General features: G+C 37.2%; 1 protein-coding gene and 2 long non-coding RNA genes across 5 annotated transcripts; 1 reads left to right on the plus strand and 2 right to left on the minus strand.

The window, feature by feature from the left end:
- Positions 1-227: 227 nt before the first annotated feature.
- On the minus strand, positions 228-1,652 carry LOC136244043 (uncharacterized). The gene is made up of 5 exons (XM_066035568.1): positions 1,637-1,652; positions 1,416-1,589; positions 1,179-1,360; positions 764-1,125; positions 228-711 (listed from the first exon to the last, which is right to left on the minus strand). The coding sequence occupies exons 1-5, from the start codon at positions 1,650-1,652 to the stop codon at positions 297-299; spliced, it is 1,149 nt and encodes a 382-aa protein (XP_065891640.1). The 3' UTR covers positions 228-296.
- Positions 1,653-4,598: 2,946 nt separating this feature from the next.
- LOC136244685 (uncharacterized) lies at positions 4,599-8,605 on the plus strand. Of its 2 annotated transcripts, XR_010695523.1 has the most exons (4): positions 4,599-4,616; positions 7,326-7,399; positions 7,447-7,548; positions 8,525-8,605. It is a non-coding gene; the product is annotated as an uncharacterized lncRNA (long non-coding RNA). The 2 variants fall into 2 exon arrangements; XR_010695522.1 differs by lacking the exon at positions 4,599-4,616 and having other exon boundaries at positions 6,907-7,399.
- On the minus strand, positions 4,608-5,501 carry LOC136244686 (uncharacterized). 2 transcript variants are annotated; one of them, XR_010695525.1, is made up of 3 exons: positions 5,386-5,501; positions 5,163-5,249; positions 4,608-4,817 (listed from the first exon to the last, which is right to left on the minus strand). It is a non-coding gene; the product is annotated as an uncharacterized lncRNA (long non-coding RNA). The 2 variants fall into 2 exon arrangements; XR_010695524.1 differs by having other exon boundaries at positions 5,358-5,501.
- Positions 8,606-11,363: the final 2,758 nt, after the last annotated feature.

The following is an 11,363-nucleotide window of genomic DNA, read 5'->3' on the forward strand; positions in this document are numbered from 1 at the left end:
GGAGTTATGACCAAATTACCAACATAAGCTTTGCTTGGGTTAAGTTTCTAGTGTGTTGGAGTCGACCAGGATACTATGCCGGTGTTAGAAATACCAAGCATGGAATTGGTCAGCTCGAGTTTGTGCATTCGCAAGCACCTGCTGAAAGACGATAACATTCATCATTAAAGATTGTGTGAAATTACTTTTTTGCTGTTTGTGTATATGAATGTTCAAACAAAACTAAAGGTCCATTGGATGGAGGAGGGAGTTCGAGGGGAAGATTATGAAACTTGGGCCTTATTGACAGGCTTCCCCTAACAGGCATTTTGGCCCGGCGGGGAGCAAAAGCAGATGGCTGTTCTCTTACTGGGATGCGTTTCTCTAGGTTTTTTCCTTGGTTCTTTGTCAAAATCAGGGTGAGGACCTTCATAATATTGAGCATGGGTTGAGGTGTGGTAGTAGAATGGGAGCTGTGGGTCAACTCTTTTAGGAAACTCTGTTACTATCTTCCGCATCCCGAATTTGACCTCCTTAGTAGAGAAATTTTGGCCAATGCTGTCTCGCATCATGCTAAAAAAGCACTCGACATCATCCGTACTGCTGGCCCTTGGATGCTCAAGTGGTCTACCAGTGTTTGCACATTCACGTCGATGCCACTCTCTGCCTTCAATGTTTGTGATCACTCCAATTACTGTTTCCCTTGAAAATCCCAAAACATCACTTAAACTCCTATTTGATAGGTCAAAATAATACCGCATGCCAATACAACATATGTGTATACCTGTTCACCTCTAGTAGGCTAAAATCATAGGTATCGTGCCACGGCATCAACTCAGTTAAAATCATCTGGAGCATCTCATAATCAAATTTGCATCGTTGTAAACTGTGTAGTCCTCGTTCATCACTTGCTCTTCGCCAGTTCCATACAGTTTTGATGTATGTTGCTTCGTATGAATACCCCTTTCTTTCCATAAAAGTAGACAGCTTAGGGTTAAACATACGCTCTGCATCCACCACAGACTGCTTTCTTGACCCAATTAAAGCTGGATATGTTAGACCGGAGGTAGTGTCACTAAGTGCTTCTGTGTATCTTTCTAGTTTAAGCTTTGCTGGTCCACCACTCCTTGTGTGGCTTGCTATGTGCTACATTTTACGTAGGAGATCAAAAAGCAGAAGTACAATACTGCAATACATACTTTGATTAGATGTGTTTCATCTTCCCGTTCATAGAATAGGGTGTTTGTTTCTGGATGGTGCTGAGGAACATACATAAAGGTCTTGAAAGGTATTCCCTTTGCTTCATATTTCTCAATTTCATGTACATAATGAAACTGAACTAGAATTGATCTAAGCTTGTCTTCAAAACCCTCACTTTTGCCTATATGTTTAAATTAAATAACACCAATCAATTCCATTCAACAGGACATGTGTACCTGGAATCCAAGTATGAAACTCATAACCAGGTGGTACAGTTCTGGGATGCAAACGGTCTATTATATCCTTCATACTAATACCCTCTGTTATCCACCTGCTGATATCACTGAGAACACTCTGTGGAACAATGTGGTCATCACACTTGGTTGTTAAGGTTCCATTAGGTAGGCAGTCTATAATACAGTGGTGATCAGGTTCACGATTATACAAATCAATTTACCTGTGGGTGTTATCATCTCTAACGTTGTATATCCCTTGCTCCGTAGATAATTAAATTCCCCATCGCTAACAAACCCTAGGAGGCGATCAATGATAATTTCATTAATACAGACAGTATGCAAAAAAATACCTGATAACTTTCATTTGCCTTGAGGTCATCTCTTTACATCTGCAAGGGTAACCAATGAGTTAATGTGTTAATACCAATCTATTCACATTAACATGTTGTACCACCACTGGGTACTTTATTATGATCACCTAGCAGAAACCATACTACTGCTGACCACAGCATGCTAAACGTTGCCTAAATAGTTCAATACATCAATACTGTATTGTACAAAGTACATTCAATAGTAAGGAAACAATACATTGGTGTTTGTTAGCACTGACAGTACCGTATATCAATTAAAATTGACGGTGAACTAAATTTGGCGAATCAACAATTCATCACTAAACTGCCAAATTAAATTTCCACCAACATTATTATCATGTCTCCAAGCTTTTGATAGCAGTTGATGAAACAGGTTTCGACTAGTGATGTGCAATATACCGAAAAATTATTGACATTGCAATATTTTTTTCAATACTGATATCGTATCGAATCTCAATATCAATATTTATCGTATAGTCAATATTCTGCTACAATTTAAAAAATACTGAGTAATATTTTGGTAAATTTACAACTTTTGGTGTGTGATTGTGCAATCACAGTCGAAATGATGCTCAATTCTGTATAGTTTAGCCATTTAAAAAAAAGTCTACCAGTTTCCAAGGCTTGTTATTACCTCTATCACAAATCCTATAAAGCATAGCTGCTAATTATAAACATTTGTCCCACACAATTAATCAAAAGAAAAATACTAAAAAAGTATGATGCTCATAAACATTAGGCTGTTTAATCAAGTAAGTTAACTTACTCTATCCACTTTCACTATGACAGGTTTGCCTACAATATCATCAACACTGACTGCTGTCAAAGTAGATGATCTAAATGTTACTGGCTTAATTACAATGCTTAAAAAATCTGCTTCTTTGTATAAGCGAAGTTAGGGTTTGCAAGGATTTCCAGCAGACTGCATCATTGAAACACTCTCAATATCACACATTTTGATAAGTGCAACTGGTCTAGATTAATGATAAACAAATTGATTTGGCCATAGGCAGTGCTACCTTCTCTATTTGTAAAACAACAGATAGTATTCTCCCTTTTAAATTGCCGGTTTTTCACATATTCAGTGGAGTAATACGTAATCCCTGCTTAAAAGCTGAAAAAACACAACATTAGAGTCTTAATCACTTTCAATGGCATCCTTCTGCTCATTAGTTAAAATTAATTTTGCTGTAACACCAATTACATAGCAGTGATTTCCAAGAAAAGACATTGTTCTTCTAAGTGCGTTTGGATATGTGGTTGCCTCGCCTTGAAGTTGGTGGCGCATTAGTTGCATTGTCAGACTGACGTCAATGTTGTGTAATATTTGATGATGTATATCGTCATTGCCATGAAATAAGTACTTTATGTGTCCATTTTTACTTTCATATCCAAATGAAGAATGTGTCCAAAGTGGACCCCACAACCTCACAAATTTGCATAAATGTGTTAATAGGTGGGAGCAATACTTTTCCCCATATATCAGTTCACAAAAGTCCAAAAGCATTTCCTCTGGTGCATCAATTTCCTCAAAAGATATGGTGCTTTTAAGTAAAATATGCATGGCACATACTAATAGTGCATAATGATGCCAAAACAACGATGAGTTCAACTCTAGAGTTTCAGAGGGATAGCGTAAGTGGCGGGTGAGTTACAGGATGACCGAATTTTACAACGTTCGTTCCTGTAAAATCCTCATGTAGTGGTCGCGTCATTTATTGTCTGCGGCGCGCGTTTCTGCTTTACTGGCCGCGCGACTCACTACCGTGAGTCTTGATGTTAATGTTACAATAATAAAGTTAATACTATAGTCATTAATGTTATTGTAATGTTAAATCAGTGTTCTGTATGTGGCCACTGTGCCTTTCTTGAATGATTATACAAACATGTGTAGCTACCCCATATACACCTGTAAAGTTAAAAAGCATCAAATTGTGATTCCAGTAGTTTATTTACTCACATGCTGGCACAGACAATTGTTCCTATTGCAGGGAACACTAATGCCACCATCAATGTTTGGCTTCTTGTGTAGTATGCCTCTGGTTGATCTGTAGTTATAAAGATGTGGTATTTCACCACCTACACATAAACAACTTGTATAAAAAATTATGGATGCACAACTTGTGACCTCTCAAACCATCTCATTTAGCTACAAGCACTGTTTATACAGATGTGTCAATTATAAATTTAAAGAACCTTCTGCTTGTTGATTGGCCAGAACCAGTTGCAAAATATACACTACCCAGTGAAGCCCCAAAGATTTATATGATGTGCATGGCGTCAATGGTGAGGTCATGAAGTACATCTTTGTGCGTGGCCATAAGTTTAGTTCACTGGCATTCAGCTGCCATACAATGTTAAACAAGAACCATTCAGTTATAGTCACATAGGATGCAAACATATAGGCTTTATATACAATTTGCAGTATGTATAACAATTATCGTGAAATATACGTCATAGATACATTAAGTGTACTGCAAATTAATGATGTCTTACTCCCCATTGCCATTAATTCTCAGATCACCATACACTGTAGACCATGTATTATTTGAGCTAGTACATTACAAGCACACAGCAAAATTTGGAATTTTCAACTAGAGTAGGAACCATAGCACATCGATAAAAATTACTGAAACAAGCTGGAGTAGTGCATGACATTAAATCACAGTAAAACAATAAGTATTATATCCAGATTCCTACTGTGTTTTTCCATTATGGTATCTTGAGCACAGTAGGGATATACACACTTCTTATTGGTTTACTGTGATTTAATATTTAATATCGTGCACAACTCCAGCTTGTTTCACGTCCGCTACTGATGTACTGTCGGGTAAGTATGTTATATTCATACATGTAGTTGTTGTTTCCTTGAACATTATACTCGCATTTCTCAGCTCACCCAGCTGTTTTTAATGGGTACCTGGTTGGGAAGCAAATGCCACATGTCTCGTGTGCAGTTGAGGTTCAAGTGAAACATCTGACACTTATTCCTTCACTCTGTGAGACGCAATGCAGCCATACAGTCCTGCCCCTGGAAAATTGCCCATAGATACCTTAGTAGTTCCCAGTCATCTGGGTAGGTATGACTGTTTATATATACGGCAGTTAGCAGCTATGCTTCTCTTACTCTGTGTGTGTGTGTGTGTGTGTCGGTGTAGTGTGTGTGTGTCGGTGTAGTGTGTGTGTCGGTGTAGTGTGTGTGTGTCGGTGTAGTGTGTGTGTGTCGGTGTAGTGTGTGTGTGTCGGTGTAGTGTGTGTGTGTCGGTGTAGTGTGTGTGTAGTGTGTGTGTGTGTAGTGTGTGTGTAGTGTGTGTGTGTGTAGTGTGTGTGTAGTGTAGTGTGTGTGTGTGTGTGTTCTGCTTATCACCCTGTTCACCTATAGGAGATGTTTCAGTTTGTGTCCATGTGTGTCCCAGAACCTCACAAACCTTCTTTCAGCCACCCCAACTAATACATGACTTTCCTAGTTAAGAAACAAGTGATACAATACCATACTTCTTGTGAATGTGATAATTAAAGTACTACCAATATCAACACCAGGTACCATATTTGGCTACACTACAACACCTACCCTCCTCTGACAATGATCACAACTTTACCTTCCCCAGAGCTACAGCATTGTCCCCTACCAAAGCACAACTGGTCACAACATCATGTGATGTCATTTCAATCAAGTTATGAGGTAACTGCCATCCCATATAAACACCACTCCTGTTCCCACAGTCATTGTGATGTCATTATAGGTCACACCTAGTCTCCAGTTCAATATGTGCTCTGTACCCACCTTGACCTGTGTGATTTAATATGATGTCATTTTTATATTATTACAACATCTGACGTCCATTGAAGCCAATGGGATTGAAGTTAAAAAAACCTTCACAGGAGTATAAACTGTACCGTTTATTGTGAAAATTGTAATCGTCAGGCTGTAATCATCATCATGCAGGTTTATGAAGATTTGTTGTGTTGCAAAGCAGAAAGAAACAATTTTAACATGGACGAAGACACTAGTAGTTTTGTTTTCAAAATCTGACTAGTGAGCTTATCACACTTCTGCAAAGCTGGAAACAATGCTACATAGGTGATATTTCAAAACAGGTGATCTTTCATCACTGTGATTCCATCACTATCAGGCAATTATTTCACCCAGTCCTATAGGTTTAGTGGCCTTGCCTAGCAATCCTCTATGTTTATAACAGAACCAATGTCTTGGTTTAGTAAAGAAGCAGGCTATATTTCAACACAAACTCGCTGATTTCTCAATCACATCACAGCATATCTTTCCAATTTTCATGTCATCACTGGAGGAGTGATTGTTATTTAAACCTATATGTTCTCACAATAAGAATAAACAGTATGATTTCATTTCCCATGAAGTGCAAACATCTAAGTTTCATTGGCTTCAATGCACCTTAAGTTAACTGGAGCTGGTTCATCACTCACCTACACTGACATATTGTAGCCTGCTGAAAGGTTTATGGTACGTGGTACCAAGTGACCATCATCATCCTATCATCATCCTGTCTTGCAATAACAGTTAATACAATCACGTGCTTACACATGTGTTGAGATTATGTTGTGATGTTAACACCTATCAGCAGGGGTAATTTTTAACTGGTTAATTGGCTGACCAGACAACACCGGTTAATACGCACCGCGGTGCACAGCAGTACTAGAAATGCTGCATGTATAGCACATGTGCATTATTTACGTAGTATATATTTAAATTGGGAATGTGGCTTTAGGGTGGTTGCAGTTATCCTAGTACATATGTTACCATGCATAATGTATCACTTTCACACCTCAGATCAAAGGAGCCGCCCGGGCTGCATTTCGTATGTACGCCCTGGTCGCAGGGCAAACGACCCAAATGTAGCCCGGCTACACTGGGCTACAACTGGGCAGCTGTTATATAGATGCATGTGCCCAAATCGATTGTGGGGATCAGTTAATACTCAAGTAACTAGCATGCACGACTTGGATTAGGCCATGAAAACTACTCAGACAGCAGCGTTTTGTTGTCCTCGCTATACCACTAGTTGACAAAACGTTGAGCTAAGGTGAGAACTAGTGCTCACGAAGCATTTCTGAACATTTTTGTATATGGACATACCCCCATAACAAAACTACCACTCTACACGAAGTAACCACTCTACTAGCAAGCTTACCCATCTAGGCATTTAGTAAACTGTCTAACTAGTCCATAAACGCTTCAATAGCACTGCATGATTAAAACATTAAACTTACGTAACCAAAATTCTCCGTGATAATTCTAGGGTTTGTCCGTTCACCATATCTAAACGTAGCCAGAACGTACCAACTGCTGACCCATTATTGAATTTTTCAGGCAGGTGTATATAAAGTATCCAGAAGCTGCATTCATATTGGCTTGTGTGATTGATCACCTGGTGCAGGCTATTAGCCTGAAAAGTGTTACATATTAGTTGTAACACTGGGCAATTCGGGCTTTGCCTGATATGTATGCCCTCATGCCCATGTTACAACTATTACATGCATGCACATCCTTTTGCATATACAGGTGTGCTGCAAGGTTACCAATGTGGTAGGAGGTTGTAGTATTGTGATAACTGGCAGTTGTTACAGCTAACTTTGGTGAGTTGCTCGCCATAATACAGTCATCTGATTGACTACTTCTACAGGTGGTGTATGTTATGATAAAGTGCCTGCACGGTCTGCAGAAAGAGAGAGAGGAAAAGACTAGATATGTAGGCTGAACAAGAAAGCAACATAATTATCTTAAGGTGAGCACACACACATACACATGCATACACACTAGGCCTGCGCCGATTATGCCAGCATAATTTTGGGCATAATAGGTAGGTAAAAGCATTGAGCATAATGCCAGCGTATTAGGCAAATTTTCATGCATTAGTTATCAGAGGAGCTGAAACTTAGCGTATTTTGCATAATGCAGATTGGGATAGTGTAATAAAGCTGTAAAAAGTGGAGTTAGAGATACTTGTGAGCATAAATGTAGCTAAAGATCGATATACTCTAATAGAACAGTCACCGCACGTTCATAGATGCATTAGATACTCTAATAGAGCAGTCAAAATGCAATTTTGTAAGAGCATACTTGGGGCATAATGGGGGACGCCTGAGCATATTTGCAGCATAATAGGGGAAATTTTGGAGCATTGCTCAAAAGCATATAGTAGGCAATTTCGAAAGCATAATAGGTGCAGGACTAGTACACACACACAAAGGGTAAAAGCAAAGCTTTGGCTATCTCTAGTGGTCACGCCTAGGTAGTGAACTACAACCAGTCAGCTACAAGAAAATCATCCTGTATAGCATTCAGATATATTTACGTCTCTCTGTAGAGTGTTTAGCTAGGTTACAAATCATTCTGTGTAGAGTACGTTCATGCAGCTACATTATAAATCTACATACAGTGGAATCTTGATTATATAAACACCAAATCGACTGCTCTGTTAGAGTATTTTGTCAGCAAGTGTATGCTCTATTAGAGTAGTTGAGCAAAGCTCTGTATATTTAAATATAGGGAAGTTTGATTTAATGTACTGTTGGAATATATGAACACCCTTTCCCCTAATTAGTTCGGATAATTGAGTTTCCACTGTATAGTTGAACTTTTCGATTATCTTAACACACCCAGGGCCTAACACTTGGGGGACCACTGTATGTGACACGTATGTGAATATATGTGCATGTTCAGGTGATTCATGAATGATTTATTGTGATGTTCGTTCATAGGATGATGTAGACTAAGTCTCAACCATACTGTGGTGGATAGTGTGGGGTGTTGGCGTGACGTACTCTGAAAAATTCTGTGACTATATATATATGTATAATGAAAATAATTTTGTAAATATGAACTTATCAGTACTGCTTAGAATTGTAAATTGCTTGATATATATGAACAACTTAGATTTATAAATAATTTGATATATGAACTGATCAAGAATAGTAAATAATTTGATATATGAACTGATCAAGAATAGTAAATAATTTGATATATGAGCTGATCAAGAATAGTAAATAATTTGATATATGAACTTCTATCAGTTCATATATCAAATTATTTACTATTCTTAAGTTGTATCGATCAGTTCATATATCAAATTATTTACTATTCTTAAGTTGTATCGATCAGTTCATATATCAAATTATTTACTATTCTTAAGTTGTATGGATCAGTTCATATATCAAATTATTTACTATTCTTAAGTTGTATGGATCAGTTCATATATCAAATTATTTACTATTCTTAAGTTGTATAGATCAGTTCATATATCAAATTATTTACTATTCTTAAGTTGTATGGATCAGTTCATATATCAAATTATTTACTATTCTTAAGTTGTATTGATCAGTTCATATATCAAATTATTTACTATTCTTAAGTTGTATCGATCAGTTCATATATCAAATTAATAGTTCTTATACCACGATCATGCAGATATCATATGCATGCAATTTAGTTGTACCTATAAGTTCATATCAACTTATCGGTACAACTCAAGTATTGTAAATAAGTTGATATATGAATGCTTAAGAATTTTACATAAGAATGTTATTTAGGATCATATTAAATCCCGGTTCCAAAATAGTAATGTGATCATATAAAAGTTTCTTACAACTTAAAATAAGACTTTAGATAAGATCTTCCAAGTTTTTTTCCTAGGGAGCTAGCTAGCTATGGCAATGATATGAATGTCTCGAGCGGATGGCGCAACTTTCCCCTGTAGTAAAAAGAAGAACGGATTACGCTACGAAGTACAATATACTCCAACTACTAGAACAATTCATTGTGAGTTCTTATGCTAAGTTTCAGACGCCTAGGGACTTGGGTGTTGAAGTTAGAGCGTTGTGAACAAACTCGCTTATATCAAGAAAGTACCAAAAAAAAACTTCAGTAATGCCCGTTTATGGTAATATATTAGCCATTTGATAATAAAGGGTTAATTATCCATTACAACTAGGTCACCTATAATAATGTCTACGATCAAGTCAAACTGACACTGATCTGCTTCGCCGTCACATTTGATGGTATGAAACTTACTGGCTGAATCATACTCGACAACTGTACCAGTGTACCACTTTTCTGCATGTGTGTCTTCTGATTCAAATTTGTGATTTACTCGTTTCCCTACCAAAGAGAAACTACCTGCAAACTTCTGTAAATCTGAAGAGCTGTCAATATATGTTGCCAGTTCTTGCATTATGTCGTTTAATTGGCATTGCTTTCCTAAATAGCTAAAGAAAATTCTAGTGTCCTGTTTCAGTAGTTTCTTTCTCATTTTTCCGTGCTGAATTTTGCATCAATATTTGCATATACAGTTCTTCAGATGAGGTGATAAGATGTTCCTTCATAAGTTCATGCTTCTCGACCTTCTGTTTCATCTGATGTGTCTGCTGTCTAACGTGTGTAAGTAATCATTAAGCCCTAGTATGCTTTCACATAAATCATTACTGGGACTAATGTTTTCAAGTATCTTTTTGATAGCAGGTTCTGGATCATAATACATTCCACCTGGTAGTTGGTTTTGTGCATAAGTACACAATTTTGAACTCATTGCAACAGCTCCATCAGCCGTTATTGGATACAGCAGATCTCTATCCCATGTGTTAGAGGCAAACTGAACTGTTTCTTTATCAAGATTTACTGCCATGTCCCTTGGCAAGCTTGATGTGAATCAGCATCATTGAGAAAATCAATCAAGTCACCATATGTGGGGGTCCTATCATCTATATGATCATACAGTATACACATACAGTAATATCAAATACACATTGTACTACTTACAAGATGTTGTCTTCATCCTTGACGCCATGGTTGGCTTACTTAAAACCTGACAGTTAAATGATATTTAAATTTTATCTATGAATGTGTATAGGAGCAAATAACTATGCATGTTGTATAGAAATTAAACAGCATAATCTAAGCTTTACTATAGTTGTAGTAATATTTTTTCAGTGAACTTATTTCAAGTTACATATTAATAATAGGTTAGTAACTGGTTTTCCCATTAGCTAAATGTATAGCAACACTGGAGCTAGTAACCATTATCCTAGACTTGATGATGTTAATGTATATAGCATAGCATACTTGCACTATAAGAGCCAATTTTAGAGCCAATATTGTTGCTGTTGCACACTCCATTGCTATAACTAGTGGCTATATATACATATTATCAATCTGTCAAGATAGAATTTGAGTCATACTTATACAGAATACAACTAGACACTGCATACATTGTGTAAGATTAAAACTAACTATATATCTATCCTTAGCAATGATGACTCCAAATCACTGTAATTTGAATAGCTAACTCAAAACCGCGAACAACAAACAATATCAGTTCCTGCCAATCTCCTTATCACATTTGCTTGTGGTTTTTGGTTTTGAAGGTAGATTAGTGTAAACTACAATGCAGGCCAGCCTTGAATGGATGAATGCCCCGGCGATTGAAGAGTCCAGCAAGAATATTGAGAAGTATACCAGCTTATTTGACTTGTAAAACTTCCTATGTCTGGTGAAAATTGGCGAATAGCATTTTAATTGGATTTTTACCTTGCTAAGGGAACTGCC

The sequence above is a fragment of the Dysidea avara genome, chromosome 14 (genome assembly GCF_963678975.1).
Source record: "Dysidea avara chromosome 14, odDysAvar1.4, whole genome shotgun sequence".
Classification (NCBI taxonomy): Eukaryota; Metazoa; Porifera; class Demospongiae; order Dictyoceratida; family Dysideidae; genus Dysidea; species Dysidea avara.